Consider the following 23719-nt stretch of genomic DNA (forward strand, 5'->3'; position numbering starts at 1 on the left):
AAAACAAAATACAAGCTTTGAGTTGCAAATCTAATTTCCTGGATATAGTGGATTAATGTGGAGAGAATCTAAGTTATTTAAAAGTAAAGAGAAACTTACTTCTCCCCATGTTTTCCTGTGGTCTCTGGTAGGTCCTTTGATGATGATTCCCTGTAAAAAACACAGCACACACACACAGTCAGATTCAAGTTCCATTAAAACTTATGTTGTCAACATGAGCATTTCATTCCAGTGCATTCCAATCTTACCCCCTTACCTAAATAAAACGGATATCTAACCTCAGAGGACAGAAACACAGTATTCTGGAAGCACGGGCTCTACATCAGCTTACTATGACCTTGTTTATCTGGCATTAGTTTCTGTCCTTGCCAAATAAAAGTCATCAAATTGGTCACATGGTTTATCTCTTAGGAAGGCAGTGATATCAGTAAAAAATGGTGGACAAAAATGCCAAAAGGCCCAATTTTAATAACAAGGCTAGCATGTTATTAGTTTGCCTATCCCTGGTTTCTCTTCAATGTCACTCTGTGACAAATCCAATACCATTTATAGTGTAACATTTTCCTGAATGGTGTCAAACAGCAGTACCTCTAATCAAATTATCCCTGCAGCAAAGCAGCCCACAGAGTTACTACCAATAAACAGTATGGATCAATAACTATGAGCTACTGACAACAGAAACTCTGGAGGAAAAAAATACATATTGCAAATGCAGGTGTGCATGGAGGAGCAGCAATTTATACTATAATGCTTTATTTTCTCACAGGGTTTAATCACAGAACTACCACACATCTATTGTTCACCTGCCACATTCCCAGTATGGAGCTAAGCACCAGAGAGGCAAAATTATAAGACATAATTTATCAATACGTTAAGGAATATATAATCTACTTGAAGTCAAGCATGAAGAGGAGAGTGATGTCATCAAGATGGTCACATAGATCATTCCCAACTTCAGTCTCCCTCACAAGAAGACCACCTAGCAACTATGCATAGAAAAGACTCCATTGTGAAGATGTTAGAACCTGAGGGTAAGGCTGAAGCACCCTGCTGGACAACAGAGACTGAGAAGGAGCATATTAGAAGGGTGAGAGAACTGGATATACCCTGACCACATCACCCTCCTCCCTGTGGGGAGAAGTGGGAATATGGATTCCATAATGGGAAAAGAGAGCCCGAGGTGGACAACCAGCATATGGGACACTTCCAGGAGGCCCACTCAGGTCTTGCCTCATGGAGATCATCAGAGGAATCTGCTAGGCTTGACTACTGGGGATCAGAGAGAGATGGAGAAGGGGGGCGGAGCTTACAGCAAACACTGCTCAGGCTCTGGAAAACGGCATTCCTGCTCATATCAGTGCCTGAGCAAAGATCCCAGCCAGCAACTCTGGCCATCTGCAGAGCTGAGCCAGTGGCCCCTTCTGGCTAGGGAGCTCAGTTGGTAGTTCTACCTGATTTGGACCCACAATCAATGGGCCAGACTGGAAATGGAGCCTGTTCTACCATCCAGCCCATGAAGGCAAGCAAATACTCAGCCTTGCCCAAGTGCTCAGCATAGCCTCCAGTCTCTCCTTCCAGGAAGCCTGGCCAGGGAACTAGAGCAGCCACAAGCCCATCGTATAGCCCCACTTGGTCAGGCAGCCAAACCAGCAGCCCTGCCCAACTGGTGAGAATAGCCACTGGCCCTGCAAAACCAGAGAGCTGGAACAGTGACCCTGGGTGACAAGGGAACCCAGCCTATGGGACTGCTAGAGAGGGAGAGCCCACCCTACAATCCCACTCAGCCATGGATCCCAGCCTTACAACCCTGATAAGCAGAGAAGCCCAGTCTACGGCCCTGACCAATTGCTGAACACAGTCTGCGGCCTTGCCCAGGCAGGAAGCCCAGCCAGTAATCCTGCCCAACCAAGAAGCATTGCCTGTGATCCCACCCAACAAGGAAGCTCAGCCTAGCGGCAGAGCACAGTCTACTGATCAGGAACACCAGAATGCAGCCCTGCTCAACTTCAGGGCACAGTCTGCGGCCCCACCTAATCGCAAAGCACAGCCTAAGGCCACGTCGAACCAATACGTCCTGCCTGGGGCCCTACTTAAACATAAAATCCAGCCAGCGGTACCACTTGGTCGTGGAGCACAGTCTGAGACTCCACACAACAAGGGGTGATTGCTAAACCCAACCCACAGCCCTGCTCAATCATGGAATCCAACCAGTGGCACCACCCTAGCAGTGAACACAGCCTGGGACTTTACCCAACTGGAGGTGATTGCAGAAGCCAGCTAGTGGCCCCATCTGACTGCTGAACAGAACCAGTAGCCCCACCCAAACAGGGAGATGGTTACCCAGTGGTCCTGCTTGAACATGGAGCCCAGCCAATAGGCCTACCCAACTGTGGAGCCCAGCCAGTGGCATCCCCCCAACCTCAGAGCACAAGCAATGGCCTCATCTAACTAGAGACCCCAACAGCAAGCCCTGCTGACTGTGAAGGCTACCAGCTGACCTGTCCAGTAGCCTCAAGCAATCATGACTGGTGAAGGTCTTTCCCTACAGAAGTGAACGTGTAAAGTCTGGAGGAAACTGTTTAAACAATGCAAGGAATCAAGGATCACGAAGAAAATAGGTAAACATAACATGACACCACCCAAAGAAACTAATAAAGCTCCAATAACTGACCCTAATGTAACAGAGGTCTATAAGCTGTCTGAGAGAGAATTCAGAATAATCCTCTTAAAGAACTTCAGTGAACTACAAGAGCACATAGACATCTAAAGAAAATTACAAAAACACTACACAAACAAAACAAAAAGTTCAAGAAAGAAAGGGAAACTATCAAAAAAAAAAGAAATCTTAGAGCTGAAGAATACAATGGCTGAAGAATTCAATAGAACAAAATGGCAATACCTATCAAAAATTACTTTAAACATAAATGGATTAAATTCTCCAATCAAAAGACAGAATGGCTGAATGGATAAAAAACAAGATCCCAATGGCATGCTGTCTACAAGAGATTCAACTTTAGTTTAAAGGACACATATAGGATGAAGTGATAGATATTCCAAGCAAGTGGTAACTGAAAGAAAGCAGGGATAGCTATACAAATATCAGACAAGGTAGACTTTAAGCTAAATATAGTCATGAGAGACAAAGAAGGTCATTATATAATGAAAACGGGGTCAATTAATCAAGAAGATATGACAATTGTAAATGTTTTAGCACCCAACACTGGAGCACCTAAATATATAAAGCAAATACTAACATAAATAAAATGAGAAATAGCAATATAATAACACCAGTTTACTTTAATATCCCACTCTCAGCAACGGACAGATCATCCAGACAGAGAATCAATCAGGAAACAGTGGATTTAAATAACACTATAAACTAAATGGATAAAACAGACACATATAGAACATTCCATCCAACAGCAACAGAATACACATTCTTCTCAAGTACAGAGAAAATTTTTCTAGGATTGATCATATGGTAGACCACAAAATAAGTCTCAACAAATTCAAGAAGACAAATTTTATCAAGCATCTTTTACAAACACTATGTTATGAAGGCAGAAATCAATAACTGTTAGAAAGCCAGAAATTTTTCAAATACATGGAAATTAAACAACACACTCCTGACCAACCAATGGACCAAAGAAGAAATCAAAAGGTAAATAAAACAAATTTTGAGACATACAAAAATGGAGAAGAACTTCAAGATGGCGAAAGAGTAAGAAGTAGAGATCACCTTCCTCCTCACAGATGCATAAGAAATACATCTACATGTGGAACAACTCCTATAGAACACCTACTGAACACTGGCAGAAGACCTCAGACCTCCCAAAAGGCAAGAAACCCCCCACGTACCTGGGTAGGGCAAAAGAAAAAAGAAAAAAACAGAGACAAAAGGTTAGGGACGGGACCTGCACCAGTGGGAGGGAGCTGTGAAAGAGGAAAGGTTTCCACACACTAGGAAGCCCCTTCGCGGGCAGAGAGCAGAGCGGGGTGGTGGGGGGGGTGGGGAGGAGCTTCGGAGACACGGAGGAGAGCGCAGCAACAGGGGTGCGGACGGCAAAGAGGAGAGGTTCCGGCAAAGAGGAGAGGTTCCCGCACAGAGGATCGGTGCCGACCAGCACTCACCAGCCTGAGAGGCTTGTCTGCTTACCCGCCGGGGTGGGCGGGGGCTGGGAGCTGAGGCTCCAGCTTTGGAGGTCGGGGCCCAGGGAGAGGACTGGGGTTGGCTGCGTGAACACAGCCTGAAGGAGGCTAGTGCACCACAGCTAGCTGGGAGGGAGTCTGGGAAAATGTCTGGAGCTGCAAAGAAGCAAGAGTTTTACTTGCCTATATGTTTCACGGTGCGTGAGGAGAAGGGATTCAGAGCACCGCTTACAGGAGCTCCAGAGACGGGCACAAGCTGCGGCTATCAGCGCAGACTCCAGAGACGGGCATGAAACGTTAAGGCTGCTGCTGCAGCCACCAAGAAGCCTGTGTGCAAGCACAGCTCACTCTCCACACCTCCCCTCCTGGGAGCCTGTGCAGCCCGCCACTGCCAGGGTCCCGGGATCCAGGGACAACTTCCCCAGGAGAATGCACGGCGCGTCTCAGGCTTGTGCGACGTCAATGCTGGCCTCTGCAGCTGCAGGCTCGCCCAGCACTCCGTACCCCTCCCTCCCCCCGGCCTGAGTGAGCCAGAGCCCCCGAATCAACGGCTCCTTTAACCCCTTCCTGTCTGAGTGAAGAACACACGCCCTCAGGCGACCAACACGCAGAGGCTGGGCCAAATCCACAGCTGACCCCCAGGAGCTGTGCGAACAAAGAAGAGAAAGGGAAATCTCTCCCAGCAGCCTCAGGAGCAGCATATTAAATCTCCACAATCAACTTGATGAACCCTGCATCTGTGGAATACCTGAATAGACAACGAATCATCCCAAATAGAGACGGTGGACTTTGGGAGCAACAATATATATATATATATATATTTTTTTTTTCCTTTTTCTCCTTCTGTGAGTGTGTATGTATATGCTTTTGTGTGTGATTTTCTCTGTACAGCTTTGCTCTTACCATTTGTCCTAGGGTTCTTTCTGTCCCTTTTTTAAAAAAAATTTTTTTAGTATAGTTCCTAGCACTTGTTATTATTGCTGGATGTGTTTTTTGGTTTGGTTGCTCTCTTCTTTCTTTCTTTCTTTTTTTCTCCCTTTTATTCTGAGCTGTGTGGAAGACAGGCTCTCGGTGCTCTGGCTGGGTGTCAGGCCTGTGCCTCTGAGGTGGCAGAGCCGAGTTCAGTACATTGGTCCACCAGAGACCTCCCAGCTCCACGTAATATCAAACGGCGAAAATCTACCAGAGATCTCCATCTCAACACCAACACCCACCTTCACTCATGACCAGCAAGCTCCAGTGCTGGACACCCTATGCCAAACAACTGGCAAGACAGGAACACAACCCCACCCATTACCAGAGAGGATATCTATAATCATAATAAGGTCACAGACACCCCAAAACACCTGTCCACCAGAAAGACAAGATCCAGCCTCATCCACCAGAACACAGGCACTAGTCCCCTCCACCAGGAAGCCTACACAACCTACTAAACCAACCTTACCCACTGGGAGCAGACACCAAAAACAATGGGAACTACGAACCTGCAGCCTGCAAAAAGGAGACCCCAAACACAGTAAGTTAAACAAAATGAGAAAACAGAGAAACACACAGCAGATGAAGAAGCGAGGTAAAACCCCACCAGACCTAACAAATGAAGAGGAAATAGGCAGTCTACCTGAAAAAGAATTCAGAGTAATGATAGTAAATATGATCCAATATCTTGGAAATAGAATGGAGAAAATACAAGAAACGTTTAAGAAGGACCCAGAAGAACTAAAGAGCAAACAAACAATGATGAACAACACAATAAGTGAAATTAAACTTTCTCTTGAAGGAATCAATAGCAGGATAACAGAGGCAGAAGAATGGATAAGTGACCTGGAAGATAAAATAGTGAAAATAATTACTGCACAGCAGAATAAAGAAAAAGAATGAAAAGAATTGAGGACAGTCTCAGAGACCTCTGGAACAACATTAAACACACCAACATTCGAATTATAGGAGTCCCAGGAGAAGAAGAGAAAAAGAGAGGGACTGAGAAAATATGTGAAGACATTGTAGTTGAAAACTTCCCTAATACGGGAAAGGAAATAGTTAATCAAGTCCAGGAAGCACAGAGAGTCCCAAACAGGATAAACCCAAGGAGAAACACGACAAGACACAAATTAATCAAATTATCGAAAATTAAATACAAAGAAAAAATATCAAAACCAGCAAGGGAAAAACAACAAATGACATACAAGGAAAGCCCCATAAGATGAACAGCTTATCTTTCACCAGAAACTCTGCAACCCAGAAGGGAGTGGCAGGACATATGTAAAGCGATCAAAGGGAAAAAACTACAACCAAGATTACTCTACCCAGCAAGGATCTCATTCAGATTTGATGCAGAAATTAAAACCTTTACAGACAAGCAAAAGCTGAGAGAGTTCAGCACCACCAAACCAGCTTTACAACAAATGCTAAAGGAATTTCTCTAGGCAGGATACACAAGAGAAGGAAAAGACCTACAATAACGAACCCAAAACAACTAAGAAAATGGGAATAGGAACATACATATCGAGAATTACCTTAAATGTAAACGGACTAAATGCTCCCACCAAAAGACACAGATTGGCTGAATGGATAGAAAAACAAGACCCATATATATGCTGTCTACACGAGACCCACTTCAGACCTAGAGACACATACAGACTGAAAGTAAGGGGATGGAAAAAGATATTCCATGCAAACGGAAATCAAAAGAAAGCTGGAGTAGCAATTCTCATATCAGACAAACTAGACTTTAAAATAAAGACTATTACAAGAGACAAAGAAGGACACTACATAATGATCAAGGGATCGATCCAAGAAGAAGATATAACAATTGTAAATATTTATGCACCCAACATAGGAGCACCTCAATACATAAGGCAAATGCTAACAGCCATAAAAGGGAAAATCGACAGTAACACAATCATAGTAGGGGACTTTAAGACCCCACTTTCACCAATGGACAGATCATCCAAAGGAAAACAAATAAGGAAACACAAGCTTTAAATGATACATTAAACAAGATGGACTTGTTATTTATAGGACATTCCATCCAAAAACTACAGAATACACTTTCTTCTCAAGTGCTCGTGGAACATTCTCCAGGATAGATCATATCTTGGGTCACAAATCAAGCCTTGATAAATTAAAGAAAACTGAAATTGTATCAAGTATCTTTTCTGACAACAATGCTATGTGACTAAATATCAAGTACAGGAAAAAATCTGTAAAAAATACAAACACATGGAGGCTAAACAATAGACTACATAATAACCAAAAAATTACTGAAGGAATCAAAGAGGAAATCAAAAAAAATACCTAGAAACAAATGACAATGAAAACACGACAACCCAAAACCTATGGGATGCAGCAAAAGCAGTTCTAAGAGGAAAGTTTAGAGCAATCCAATCCTCCCTCAAGAAACAAGAAAAATCTCAAATAAACAACCTAACCTTACACCTAAAGCAATTAGAGAAAGAACAAAAAAACCACAAAGTTAGCAGAAGAAAAGAAATCATAAAGATCAGATCAGAAATAAATGAAAAAGAAATGAAGGAAACAATAGCAAAGATCAATAAAACTAAAAGCTGGTTTTTTGAGAAGATAAAATGGATAAACCATTAGCCAGACTCATCAAGGGAAAAAGGGAGAAAACTCAAATCAAGAGAATCAGAAATGAAAAAGAAGTAACAACTGACATTGCAGAAATACAATGGATCATGAGAGATTACTACACGCAACTGTATGCCAATAAAATGGACAACCTGGAAGAAATGGACAAATTCTTAGAAAAAGGCAACCTTCTGAGATTGAACCAGGAAGAAACAGAAAACACAAACAGACCAATCACAGGCACTGACATTGAAACTGTGATTAAAAACCTTCCAAAAAACAAAAGTCCAGGACAAGATGGCTTCACAGGTGAATTCTATCAAACATTTAGAGAAGGGCTAACTCCTATCCTTCTCAAACTCTTCCAAAATATAGCAGAGGAAGGAACACTCCCAAACTCATTCTATGAGGCCACCATCACCCTGATACTAAAACCAGACAAAGATGTCACAAAGAAAGAAAACTACAGGCCAATATCACTGATGAACATAGATGCAAAAATCCTCAACAAAATACTAGCAAACAGAATCCAACAGCACATTAAAAGGATCATACACCATGATCAAGTGGGGTTTATTCCAGGAATGCAAGGATTCTTCAATATACGCAAATCAATCAATGTGATACACCATATTAACAAACTGAGGAATAAAAACCATATGATCATCTCAATAGATGCAGAAAAAGCTTTTGACAAAATTCAACACCCATTTATGATAAAAACCCTCCTGAAAGTAGGCATAGAGGGAACTTACCTCAACATAATAAAGGCCATATATGACAAACCCACAGCCAACATTGTCCTCAATGGTGAAAACCTGAAAGCATTTCCACTAAGATCAGGAACAAGACAAGGTTGCCCACTCTCACCACTCTTATTCAACACAGTTTTGGAAGTTTTAGCCACAGCAATCAGAGAAGAAAAGGAAATAAAAGATATCCGAATTGGAAAAGAAGAAGTAAAACTGTCACTGTTTGCAGATGACATGATACTGTACATAGAGAATCCTAAAGATGCTACCAGAAAACTACTAGAGCTAATCAATGAATTTGGTAAAGTAGCAGGATACAAAATTAAGGCACAGAACTCTCTTGCATTCCTATATGCTAATGATGAAAAATCTGAAAGAGGAATTAAGGAAACACTCCCATTTACCACCGCAACAAAAAGAATAAAAGACCAAGGAATAAACCTACCTAAGGAGACAAAACACCTGTATGCAGAAAACTATAAGACACTGATGAAAGAAAATAAAGATGATACAAGCAGATGGAGAGATATACCATGTTCTTGGATTGGAAGAATTAACACTGTGAAAATGACTACACTACGCAAAGCAAACTACAGATTCAATGCAATCCCTATCAAACTACCAATGGCATTTTTCACAGAACTAAAACAAAAAATTTCACAATTTGTATGGAAACACAAAAGACCCCAAATAGCCAAAGCAATCTTCAGAACGAAAAGCGGACCTAGAGGAATCAGGCTCCCGGACTTCAGACTATACTACAAAGCTACAGTAATCTAGACAGTACGGTACTGGCACAAAAACAGAAATATAGATCAATGGAACAGGATAGAAAGCCCAGAGATAAACCCACGCACATATGGTCACCTTATTTTGATAAAGGAGGCAAGAATATACAATGGAGAAAAGACATCCTCTTCAATAAGTGGTGCTGGGAATACTGGACAGCTACATGTAAAAGAATGAAATTAGAACACTCCCTAACACCACACACAAAAATAAACTCAAAATGGATTAAAGACCTAAATGTAAGGCCAGAAACTATAAAACCCTTAGAGGAAAACATAGGCAGAACCCTCTATGATATTATTCACATCAGGATCCTTTTTGGCCCACCTCCTAGAGAAATGGAAATAGAAACAAAAATAAACAAATGGGACCTAATGAAACTTAAAAGCTTCTGCACAGCAAATGAAACCATAAACAATACCAAAAGACAACCCTCAGAATGGGAGAAAATATTTGCAAATGAAGCAACTGACAAAGGATTAATCTCCAAAATTTACAAGCAGCTCATGCAGTTCAATACCAAAAATGCAAACAACCCAATCCCAAAATGGGCAGAAGACCTAAACAGACATTTCTCCAAAGAAGATATACAGATTGCCAACAGACACATGAAAGAATGCTCAACATCATTAATCATTAGAGAAGCGCAAATCAAAACTGCAATGAGGTACCACCTCACATCAGTCAGAATGGCCATGATCAAAATATCTACAAACAGTAAATGCTGGAGAGGGTGTGGAGAAAAGGGAACCCTCTTGCACTGCTGGTGGGCATGTACATTGATACAGCCACTATGGAGAACAGTATGGAGGTTCCTTAAAAAACTAAAAACAGAACTACCATATGACCCAGCAATCCCACTACTGGGCATATACCCTAAGAAAACCGTAATTCAAAAAGAGTCAAGTACCGCAGTGCTCATTGCAGCTCTATTTACAATAGCCAGGACATGGAAGCAACCTAAGTGACCACTGACAGATGAATGGATAAAGAGGATGTGGCACATATATACAATGGAATATTACTCAGCCATATAAAGAATCAAAATTGAGTTATTTGTAGTGAGGTTGATGGACCTAGAGTGTGTCATACAGAGTGAAGTAAGTCAGAAAGAGGAAGACAAATACTGTATGCTTACATATATATATGGAATCTAAAAAAGAAAAAAAAATGGTCATGAAGAACCTAGGGAGGATAATGGGAATAAAGTGATAAAGGGAATAAAGATGCACACCTACTAGAGAATGGACTTGAGGACACGGGGAGGGGGAAGGGTAAGCTGGGACAAAGTGAGAGAGTGGCATGTACACATATACACTATCAAATGTAAAACCGATAGCTAGTGGGAAGCAGCCGCATAGCACAAGGAGATCAGCTCGGTGCTTTGTCACCACCTAGAGCAGTGGGATAGGGAGGGTAGGAGGGAGGGAGACACAAGAGGGAAGAGATATGGGGATATATGTATATGTATAGCTGATTCACTTTGTTATAAAGCAGAAACTAACATACCATTTTAAAGCAATTATACTCCAATAAATATGTTAAAAAAAGGTACTAAAAATAAATGAAACCAAAAAAAACCCAAGAAAAATGAAAACAAAAATAGAAACACAACACAATAAAACCAATGTGATGCAACAAAGCATCTCACTGCTTTTGAGAGGAATGAGTTCTAAGAGGAAGTTTATAGCAGTAAACTTTTAAGAGAAAAGAAGGATCTCAAAAGAACAACCGAACTTTACCCCTCAAGGAATTAGTAAAAGAAGAACAAACTAAGCCCAAAATTAGAGGAAGGAAATACTAAATATCAGAGCAGAAATGAATGAAATAAAGAATAGGAAAACAATAGAAAAGATTAACGAAACTAAAAGTTGGTTCACTGAAAAGATGAACGAAATTTACAAATTTTTAGCTAGACCAAGGAAAAAAAAAAGGACCCAAATAAATAAGGTCAGAAATGAAAGAGGAGACATTACAACTAATACCACAAAAATACAAAGGATCATGAGACTACTATGAATAATTATACACCAACAAATTAAACAACCTAGAAGTACTAGCATAGGAAAAAAACAAAACAAAACAGAAAGACCCAAAGAAAAGAATCCAGAATCCAGAAATAAACCCAAGCATATAAGGTCAACTAATATTTGACAAGGGAGGCAAGAACACTCAATGGGGAAAAGACAGTCTCTTCAATAAACGATTCTGGGAAAACTAGATATTCACATGCAAAAAAATGAAAGTGGACCACCTACCTTACGCCATCGACAAAAATTAACTTGAAATGAATTAAAGACTTAAATGTAAGACTTGAACTCATAAAAGTCCTAGAAGAAAACAAAGGGAAACAACACAGGCAAGAAAAAGCACAAATAAATGAGACTACACCAAAGTAAAAAGCTTCTGCATAGCAAAAGAAATGATCAACAAAATGAAGAGGTAACCAAAGGAATGGGAGAGTTTATTTGCAAACCACATATCCAATAAAGGGTTAATATCCAAAATATACAATGAACTTACACAACTCAAAAGCCGAAAAACAACCAAATTTTAAAATGGGCAATGAATCTAAGTAGATATTTTTCGAAAGAGAACATATAAATGGCCAACAGGGATATGAAAAGGTGCTCAACGTCACTAATCATGAGAGAAATGCAAATCAAAACCACAATGATACATCACACCTCACACCTGTTACTATGTCTATTATCAAAGACAAGAGATAATAAATGCTAGTGAGAACATGGAAAAAGGGGAATCCTTGGACACTGTTGGTGGGAATGTAACCTAGTACAGCCACTGTGGAAAGGAGTATGGAAGTTCCTCAAGAAAATAAAAAAAACAGAAATACCATGTGATCCAGCAATTCCTCTTTGGGGTATATAGCTGAAGGAAATGAAATCACTATCTGGAAGAGATTTCTGTACCACTCTATTCACTGCAGCATCATTTACAATAGTCAAGACATGGAAACACCTAAATGCCTACCAACAGATGAATGGATAAACACACACACACACACACACACACAAATATTATTCAGCCATAAAACAGGAAATTCTGCCACTTGTGACAAGATGGATGAATCTTAACGCATTAGGCTAAGTGAAATAAGTCAGATACTGAAAGACAAATACTGTATAATCTCACTTATATGTGGAATCCGAAGAGAACCAAACTCATAAAAATAGAGAGTAGCCTGGTGGTTGCCAGGAGTGGGGGCAGGGAGTGGTGATGAGAATGGGTGAAGATGGTCAAAAGGTACAAACTTCCAATTTTAAGATGAGTAAGTTCTGGGGATGTAATATAGAGCATGATGATTATAGTTATCAATACTTACTGTATATTTGAAAGATGCTAAGCAAGTAGACCTTAAAAGTTCTCAACACACCACACAAAAAATTATAACTATGTGAGGTGATGGATCTGCTAACTAACCTTACTGTGGTGATGGATATGTTAAGTAACATTACTGTGGCAATCATTTCACAATATATCTATGTATCAAATCATCACATTGTACACCTTAAACTTATACAATGTTATATATCAATTATATCTCAAATAAAGCTGGGAAAGAAAGAAATAAAGCATATATGAAATAGAGACAATCAGGGAATAAATATGCGACTGAAACCTGAGAACTAGTTGTGTAACACTGGAAAATTTTCTATCTCAAGTTCTTTGCAAAAGGAGGGAGCAGAACTAGATGAGTGTTTCCCAAATTGATGTCCACAGGATGTTAAAAGGTGCATTATTCAGAAATAGGGCTCTGATCAAATAAATGTAAGACATGCTGTCTTAAGGTTAAACAGGTTTCTTTATTATAAAACTTTTCAGAGCCTTAAAAATGCTAATAAGCAATGTGACAAAACTATAGTCTCTCAATGTATTTGGCTATACAATCCTTTTTGTGAGCAATCAGTATTTCTTAGGAGTTCTATTCTTGGGAGCTCAGTTTGGGAAACTGGACAAGATAACTGCTAAAACCTCTCGCAGCTCTGAAATTGCATTACTTTCTAACAAGGCATTAATTGTATGGAACAAAATTAACATAAGGTGAATCAAGAAAGAAGTCAAGGGGGCTTGATTCTCAGAGAATTTTGGAGCCAAAAGGAACTTGAGAAATCATCTAATGATTTCTCATCACCTCACCTTTTTTTTTTTTTTTTTTTTTTTTTTTTTTTGCGGAACACGGGCCTCACTGTTGTGGCCTCTCCCACCGCGGAGCACAGGCTCCAGATGCGCAGGCTCAGTGGCCACGGCTCACGGGCCCAGCCGCTCCGCAGCATGTGGGATCTTCCCGGACCGGGGCACGAACCCGTGTCCCCTGCATCGGCAGGCGGACTCTCAACCACTGCACCACCAGGGAAGCCCACCTCACCTTTTATTTAAAGCAACAGACTCACTCTCAAAAAATCTTATGCAGAACACTAATATATAAAATGGGTTAGGGCCAAAGTTTTCAGGTTGAATTGAAGTGGAGGGCTGTAGTCCCACTCACTGGGATTTCTCCTTGAGGTAGCCTAGAAACACCTCGTCGGAAAGCAAGAGTTTAGTGAGCCCTGACCCTTTGGATGAAGCTATTCTGGGAAGGCTTTAGGAAAGAGCTGGAACTCTCATACATATTCACAGGAAGGTCCTTCACCCTTCCCAGTATCATCTCAATTTTCACTGTCACCCCTCCAAATCAGATAAGTAAAATAAGCATTAAGTAAAGAGAATTATAAAACCTTTTTGACTCCAAGAAAAACCACAAGAAAGTCAATACACTAAAATGCAATCCCTATACAAACAAGATGCTATGAAAGAGCTAAGCCAGGGAGTCACATGGCTAAATTTGGATTTTAAGAAGTTGTCTGTGGTGGCAGCAGGGAAAGGAGATTTGACTGGCAAGGCTTCTTGTATTTTATTTCTTGTTTCTTCTTTAATATTTAATAGTCTTTTTGAAAAGAATCAAGCCATTCTCAGTTGTGTTAGGGGAAGCACAAAGGAAAGGGTTGTCAGGCATAGGCCAGGATTTTCAAGAGGACTTGCCTCTCCAGAGGTCAACATGGTGGAGAGAACAGGCTTCAGAGGCAGCTCTCTTCCAGGCGAAGACAAAACCAAGGAGGTAAAGATCAATATTACCCATCAGCTGACTCACCTAGTGTTCCAGTAGTAAACTTGCAAAGATCCGAATCTTGTTTTAAAGAAGACAGTTTCCTTACAGAGGTATGGAGTTTAAGGCCTACTGCCAATATTGCCCCCAAAACCCTGTATTCCCCCAGTCCCAGGTTATTACCCTGCTTCTTCTCCTGTTGCCAGGGTTTAGCTTTTTCTTTCTACTCTGATTCCCTCTTGCTTTATTCTCTTCTTTCGGCTGCTGTGTGTGTGTGTATATATCTAAGTCTGTATACCTCTCTAAGCAGCAGTATTCATCAATCTTGACTCTTAGTCAGATTCTCATCCCAAACTAAATATCACTTCTAAAGTAATGGCAACACACTTAAAAACAACAACAAAGCAGCTTTTAGCCAGACATTAGGAAATCTAAATGAAAATCACTGTTCCATGGACTTACCCAGCCTGGCATTAAACATTCTCGACAAGCAGGTTCCACCTTCATCATCAGTAGTCACCCTACACTGCAGCCAAGTGGCCTCTACTCATCCCTTAAGTATGCTTTAAACTGTTCCAGCTCTACTCCTCTGTGCTTTTTCTCTGCAATGTACATACCTACTAAGATTCCATTCATCCTTCACTATCAGTAGTGTGGCCTTTCCTCATCACATGAACAGGAAGTAATCTTTGTTTCCTTTGAACTCGCATACAATATGGAACTTAGGTGCTATGTCATACAGATGTGCATACCTTACAGTATCCATCAGACTGTCCAGTTTTCAGAGGGTAAGCAATTTGTCTTCAACATCTGTGCCTAGGTTGTACAGGACACCAGATCATTCCCAGTGAGGGCTCTAGGGGCCAGACTTAGAGGAGGCTCTCATACCTGGTATATTCAGGACACACTGTTTGCCCTTAGTATAGAGCAATGCATCAAACTCCAGTCATTTACATACCACCTTAATCAATTTTATGATTTTTGCTAAATGCATTTATTGTCTACACTTACTGTTTCCTTCAATTAAGCCATTTTTTTTTAAACTTCAGTATCCACTTTAGCCTTGTCCTGTAAAATACTATGTGAAATCATGGGTTCAAAACGTTATCTTTTTCTAATGCATATAAAAATGCATAACTATTAAAGTTCTAGAACTTTTTCAAGGTTCCCTCTAGTTATCTTGCATATCACAAGCAGTACACTTTGTGGAACACCGTTCACTCCTGTCTTCAGTCAATTAAAAAAATACTGGGGGTCTTTTACTTGCCAGGCACTGTTCTATTCTTTAAAAGGGCATTTGTTCTCAACTGGAGACAATTTTCTCCCCAAAAGATGTTTAGCAATGTCTAGAGATATTTTTGCTGGTCACAACTGAGGAGGGGTGCTACTAACCTCTAGTGGGTTGAGGCCAGGGATACTGGTAAACATCCTACAATTCACAGAACAGTCCCCTACAACAAAGAATTACCTGGTCCAAGATGTCACCAGTGTCAAAGTTGAGAAACCCTGCTTCAGAGAAACATGGTAAACAAAAGAGAGACAAATTCTCTGCTTTTTTGGAGCTTACAATCCAGTAACAACGTTACGGATGCTACTGTCTTCCAGTACATTCAAGTAACATTCATCAGTCTACAGGTTTTTAGGATTTCTTCTCTGTGGTGTGAATTTCTTATATACGGAAGGCATGCTGGTACTGAGCAAATTTCCAGAACGGTGGCCTCTTAAATAATGGCAGGTTACGTACATCCCGACAAAAGCTCCCCCACCAGGTCAGAGTGTGGGCTTTGCCACCACATGTACCAGGGTTTGAGGCCTGCCTTGCCAATCACTAGCTATGTGGCCTTGTGCAAGTTATTTAACTCTCTAAGTCTCAGTTTCTCCATCCATAATGGAGTTATTATTGGTAGCCCTGATTTCACAGACTTTGAGGGAAGATTAAATGAGAACAGCTAGAACAGTTCTTGATAACAATAAATAAACAGTGAGTAGGACCTGTGAGGATCATAACAAAGACTTCCTTTTCCCAAAATGTCTTGGTTCAATGTAGTTCTGGTGGTCAATCTGGTTCACTACATTAAGTGTAAATATTACTACTTAAGACAGAGGGTAGAATAATATATATTTTATGACCTGAATTTTTAAAAATAAAATTTGATTTTACAGTTTTAGCTTCAGTTGCATGTCCTATTTAAGTTTGAAATGTGTGCCCTCAGTTCTTTAAGAGCCTCCTTCGCCGTTTTCGACGTCCTTACACGCTTGCCTCTCTCCTCCCAGCCTTTCAGTGACAATCACAGCCTGGAAACTCCTAATCCCAGTAGTGATTCTTCTTCCAGTAATCCTCTGCGATTCAATTATATCTAGCTCTTTATTAGTTCTGAAACACTGCAGGGTACATTTTAATTTGTAGAGAAGCACTTCAATGATGGTTTTATTTTTTAGCCACATGGCTCTCTCATGGTTGATTAGGTAGGTCAATCACTTCATTGTCCTCCACTGTGGAAGACACAGATATGCACTTGCATTAATTTCTGGCCACCTTACTAAAGGCTTTGCCAGTCCTAGTCTCCTGCTCTTCCCCAAGCCCCAAAGTCCTTCCAATTTTTAAGAGTAAGAGGGCCTAAGGGCCCTGTGGCATACTCCAGAGACAGATGAAGTCCATTGTCTCCTAATGGTGTCTCTTAAAGCCCCAGCTCTCTTCAGCTGCCTAAGGGCCCTTCTGTGAGAGATGGGCTTATTCTACTAGGTTTCTCAGAGCTTCCTCTCTGTACCTTCTCCACTTCCACATCCTTCAAATAATGAAGATTCAACTGGTATATGATGAATATCTACAACGGTTAAGACCATTTCACATACATCATCTTATCAGTGCTCACAACAACCTTATGAGATAGGTACAACAATATATCTTGATAACTGATAAAACTAAATTTCAAAGAAATTGACTCACTCATGTTCACATCATCAGTAAGCAGGGGCATCCCAGAATTGTCTTTAACTCATCAACACATCTGCATCAAAACTGCTTGGAAATGTACAGCTCAATGACTTCACAAACACACCTGTCTAACTGGCATCCAGATTAAGATTCAGAACACATTCCACAGGGTTTTAACCTAGGGGTTCTGACACCAAGTCTAGCGCTCTTTAAATCATGTATGTAGTCATTCAACAAATATTTACTTACTGCTTACTAAACGTCAGAAATTTGGTAAGCACTGCAGACTTGATGGTGAATAAGACAGACTTGATCCCTGCCTTAATAGACCTTAGAATCTATAGGGGGCCATAATAGTTAAAAAACAAAACAAACAAAAAAAACCCCATACATTGGGACTTCATTGGTGGTGCAGTGGATAAGAGTTCACATGCCACAACTAAGGAGCCCACCTGCTGCAACTAAGACCCAGCACAAACAAATAAATAAATAATAAAATAAATAAATATTACAAAAAAACCTATACATAAAGGAACTTATGTTATTAAGGGAATTTAAAGAAGCTCAGTATGGCTTCAGCATGGCAAGCAAGAGAGAAGAGGTTGGAGAAAGAGATAAACAGTCAAATCATACAAGGATTTACTGGTTGAAAAATAGTTTGGATTCTAAATGTAGTGGAACACCGCTAAACAATACCCCTGCATTCATAAAACAACCTATTCCTAAAGAGCTTGCTTAATTCTTCAACTACTCTAACCTTTGGGTACTTACTCCACGCCACTCACTTCACTAGGCCTGTCGACCTCAATGTATAAATATAATAACTGACATAAAGGCTTTGTTTCGGCCTGTTCTCCAGTTATCCTCAGATTTGGGTAGAGTAATACGTAGCCAATTCAGCACAATCATTTCTTCAATTCCGCAAATATATCCTATGTGACTACTCAAATAAATATTGTGTTTCTACCACATGCCTAGGTACTGGGGAGACAGCAGTAAATAAAAAAGACAAAAATCCCTGCCCTCGTGAAAGTTACAACCTAGATGGAAACCTGTGCTTGTTTACTGAAACAAGCAAAACATATAGCATACTAAATCGTGATAAACAGTGGTGCATACAAAGGATAAAAAAATAAAGCAGGAAAGGAAGACGGGATTAAAATGACTATCTGTGTAAACAAGCACTTCTTTTTGAATACTTGTCTTTTAGTAGTTTATCAATGACACAACTGTTGGTGGTGTATACCAGGGGTCAGCAAACTTTTTCCGTAAAGGGCCAGAGAGTATGTATTTCGAGCTTTGCAGGCCAATTGGTCTCTGCTACAATGATTCGATTTTGTTGTAGCACAAAAGCAAGCACAGAAATGCATTTGTGTGTGTCTGTGTTCTAATAAAACTTTATTTATGGATACTGAAATTAGAACTCTGTATCATTTTTCACGTGTCATGAAATTTCCTTTTAAAATTTTTCAACCGTTTAAAAATGTAAAAACGATTCTCAGTTCACGGGCCACACAAAACAGGAAGCAAGCCATTATTTGCCAACCCCAGGATTATACTGTGAAATGGCTTACTGAATTTCCATAAATCAACAAGTCAAAAGACATACAAGTAGGCCCAGGATAAATATTATTGAAATATAAAGATCTAGCACTATCAATAACAACAGTTAGAAAATTCTCTAATAACTTTTAAGTTAGAGATATTAATTTTATATGATAGTGGGACTTATATTTCAAGTACAGAATAAAATATTAAAGACAATGGTGTAGCTATCTAAATAAATCATGCTAATGCTATAGAAGTACCTCAGTGAATAAAAAGAAGTCATCACAACTTACATCAAGTAATCTAGATGCCCTATAAATCACATGATGAAGTCACCGGTATTTCCTAACAGAAACCATTTATTTCATCCACAGTAATGTTTCAATTATCACTTCCACCCCAATAAAATACAAAGCCATATATCCAGCCTTGACCTTTCCCCTAACTTCCATAATTCCAAATGCCTCAGAGAAATCTACACCTGGATATCGTGCCACCACCTGAAACATCACAGATCTAAAACCAAGTATTTTCTCCACCACATATATAAAATAGCTTCCCCTCTAAATTCCATAACTATATTATTGATATCATCATTATCTCATTCAACCCAAGTGTTGTGGGATTGACATTTTAAGGTATTTAAAGTTTTATTTCTCCCAAGAGTTCATTTTTTTCCTTTTCTTTCACCCTTACCTACTACTGCCTCCACAAGTAGCTAAGCCATTCTGTGCTCACTGCTTCAAATGAAAGATAAGCTTGGGTCAGAAAAAGAGAAAAAAAAATTCCTAACTTTGTCTTCCAAGGTACAGCAGACAATATGACTGAAGAATGTAACGAGAGCATGGGTTCCCCCTCCAATCCCATCCATTCATTCCCCCATCCCAGGCTAGAAAGGCTCCCTTAGGTTAAAGGGAGAAGTCAGTGGGCCATAGGACAGAAGGGCCAGATCTGCAGGGACCAAACAGGTGAGTAACGCTGGGCCATTTTAGTGAGGGGCATTACTTGAATGCCCAAGAGTCCCTTAGGAGTGGTTTTAGCATCAAAAGACCACAAGTGCAAGCATATGGACAGAATCTTTCCTGGTGGTGCACGGTGAGGGCTTCTCTCGGATGGTGCTCATCCCCTTGCTGACGACCTCCCTGCTAGAAGGATGCCTACCTATGTCTGAGGCTTTATTCAGTCCCCATCCAATGTGCCATGTAGATAGCCCACTCTGCAACTCCCCTGGACCATAAATCCTGAAGAACAGAGCCCCGATCACTCCTTGGAGGTGATGGTGGTAATGGTGGTTACGGTGATCAGGGCAAGCCCAGTACTCTGAATTAGCAAGATGAGGAAAGTGGGGGTGGAGGGGTAGGCACCTGTAACTGCTAACCTGATTTCTTACACCACAAATGAGTTTTGCGTGTTTTTTGATCTTCATTTAAATGGAATCATAGTGTATACTTTGGGAGTTAGCTTCTTCCACTCAACTTCGTGTTTGTGAACATCTATACTGTTGCATGTGGTTGTAGTACATTCATCCTCACTACCCACTCCCTATTAGTTATACATTCCTATTTATTTATTCATTCTATCACTGATGGAAATTTGGGTTGTTTCCAGTTTAGGGGAAGTAGTAAAACACACCCCTGTTACATGGTTTACAGCAGTGGCAGTATCCTCGGCTCAATCTAACATAAACAATCAGTAAGACATATTCAATCTTCCTTTGCTGTATCTCTAATACCTGATCCCAGTCTTTCCACACTCACTACTTCAAAACATAATCTTATTTCTTCAAGTTGATAGTAAGCCTCCCAAGGACAAAAAATATCTTAATTCTTTGGATCTTTCACAGGATATATACTTAGTATATATTCAAGGAATAATTATTGTACATGTATAACCACTACTATCAAAGTGACCACTAACAACATTTAAGGTAGAAATGCACGTGGCATTCTGACATCTTGACTCATAAGGTCTTGGGATTTTTAAAGCATCCTATTTTGGGTATCTCTCAGCAAATTAAATGTCCCTAAGACATCACCTAAATACCAAAAGAGCCTGGCATTAAATACATACCTTTCCTCATCTTTAGTAAGGAGCTCAGAGGGAGGTGATACAGAAGAAATAGGAGTGAAAGGAAGAAGTAGGTGCCAGTAATATATTTGAAGGTAGGACACTATCAACTCACAGCTTTAATATCATCAGGAGAAACTGAGAACCCAGGCTTTTAGCATAGCAACCCACGAGAACAATAACAACAGAAGACAATAACATAGTGCTTTGTCATCAGATCATTATGTATACTAATTCCTTTAATCTTTGTTATCTTATGAGTTAGGTATAGTACTAGCATTAGCAAGAGAGGTACAGATAAGGAATCTGATGCAGAATAATTAAGCAATTTGTCAAAGGTCATACAGTGTGCAAAGTGGCAGAGCTCAAATTCTAACCCAGGCAATCTGGCTTACGTGCTCTTGACTGGGAGAGGGGGATTTCTTCCTCCAAATGGGGTGAGAGTTCTACAATTTAAACAAAAAATCAGATTGAGCTACCTGTGAGCATACCTAAGTGTGGATTTTAAAGATGCTTTACATATGTAAATAAAACTTTTCAGCCATTAAAAAGAATGAGAGGAGGGATTATGATAAAGAGACAGGAGGAAACTTTTTGGGGTGAGAAGTTACTCATTATCTTGATTGTGATGACAGTTTCATGGGTGTATACATGCACAAAAAATTATCCAGTTGTACACTTTAATTATGTGCATGTATGTCAACTGTATGTCGATTATACCTCAGTAAAACTATATGCAAAAATGATGAAATAGATCTACAGATGAGCCAGTCATAAAAAAATGGATGCCCACAATGTATTGAGTGGAGAAAAAAATTATGACAGTATTCATTATAATTCATTAAATACATTTAAACGTGTAAAAACATTATACACACATATAGGTATATAAATAAATAAATGTGCAAATAAATGTTATCTGTGGGGTTTTCCTTTTTCCCAGTCTGTGGTAATATAAGGAGCTTTCAGTGAGGCCTCTGTCAACAGGTAGGTGACTGAGCCACCTTGAAGCAGATCCTCCAGCCCCATTCGAGGTGTCACATGACTGCAGGTCCCAGCTGACATGTTGTTAGCAACCTTGTGAAAGACCCTGAGCTAAAACCACCCAGCTTAGCTACTGCTGGATCATTAACTCTCAGAAACTGTGGGAGATAATTATTATTTTAAACTGCTAAGTTTTGGGGTAATTTGTTATGTAGCAGTAGATAAATAATACAGTACTTATTATTTGTTTATATAAAATATTATTAAAATAAAGCATACATACATAAAAGTGTACAAATCGTAAGTATATTCCTTGTTGAATTTTCATAAAGTGAGCACAACCCATGTAACCAGTGCCCAGACCAGAACACCAAACAGAATACTGGCACCCAAGAAGCCCCCCCAACCCCCCCTCCTGTCTAGTCACTACCTCACAGCAAGGGTAGCCACCAGCCTGATTTCTTACATCATAGATGAAGTTTGAGTGTTTTTGAACTTCATATAAGTAGAATCACAGTGTATACTCTTCTGGATCTAGCTTCTTCTGCTCAACATAATGTTTATAAGATTCATCCATATTGTTCCATGTAGTTATGGTTCATTCATTCTCACTACCATTTCCATGATAGGTATATATCCCCGTTAATGTATTCATTTTACTACTGATGGACATTTGGGTTTTCTCAAGTTTAGGTCTACTACAAATAGTGCTATGAACATTCTTGTACCTGTTTTTTTATGAATGTATGTAACTGTTTCTGCGTCTATGCCTAAAAATGGAATTAATGGGTTCATAGGCATGCCTATATTCAGCTCCACTCATTACCCGATCAACACTCTTCCAGTGTGGTTGGACCAATAAACACTATCAGCAGCACTAGAGCAGAGTTCCAGTTACTCCACATTTTCACAGACTCTTGGTATTGTCTTTTTCATCTTTCCTACTCTGGTGGGTGTTAATGGTATCATATCATATTTTCCTGATGAGTGATGAAGCTGAACACCTTTTTGAACATTACTTGGCCATTTGGACATCTTATGTGAAGTGCCTGATTCAAATCTTTTGCCCATTTAAGCAAATATTACTTTTAAGATGAGCAAAATGCCATAATTTTCTAAACTAATAGGTTCTCTGTGGTATTGTGAAAACAAGTACCTTTGAGCAGAAGAGAGCCATCAAAAATAAAAGGAAAGTTAGAACTAACAGCAGGAATATGGTTAGGTACCTCTTCTAAATCTAGAAATGTTTTGAAAAGAGAAGCAAGAAAAGCAGTAAGTCAGAAAGAACCTTCAACGTGGAAATGAGACAAAAAGGGAGAGGCTACTATGAAGATGATGCATGTGGGTAGGATTTGCTTCGTTTTGGCGGATGGGAAGTGCAGCACACACAGGACATAACTCAAGAACCATGTTAGCCATAGTCACTGTCCAGAAAAGCTTTTCTGAGGAAAACAAGGGGCACAGATGGGCTTTACCCCTATTATATAGTGCTATATAATTCAGAGCAGTTTAGTGCTAGTAGGGAAAACAGTAAATATCTGCAAGTGGAAAAGTGTATCACCTACAAGTGTGGTCCCATTACATTACACTTCTCAGAGAGAAAAAATTGTAATTTACATATATCTTTGAATAGCCAATAAATACATACTCACCTTCCTTTAACCTCACAGGCCCACATTAGGTTTCACTTTCTTCTTCTCTTTTATGAGTTACCAAAATGCACTATGGCATTAGCTGCTTATTTTTAGTTTACTGATTAAATTTTAATACAACTCTTCAGATAGCAGAACAATCAGTTAAAGA

General features: G+C 39.9%; 1 protein-coding gene across 1 annotated transcript in view; it reads right to left on the reverse strand.

The window, feature by feature from the left end:
* Positions 1–23719, reverse strand: part of PRRG1 (proline rich and Gla domain 1) — a 126956-nt gene that overhangs the window by 63127 nt on the left and 40110 nt on the right. The window contains exon 2 of the mRNA XM_060001696.1: positions 100–150. Within this exon, the coding sequence (XP_059857679.1) occupies positions 100–109 (10 nt within the window). The 5' untranslated portion in view covers positions 110–150. The remainder of the gene's footprint in view (positions 1–99; positions 151–23719) is intronic.

Source organism: Delphinus delphis, chromosome X (assembly GCF_949987515.2).
Source record: "Delphinus delphis chromosome X, mDelDel1.2, whole genome shotgun sequence".
Lineage (NCBI taxonomy): Eukaryota > Metazoa > Chordata > Mammalia > Artiodactyla > Delphinidae > Delphinus > Delphinus delphis.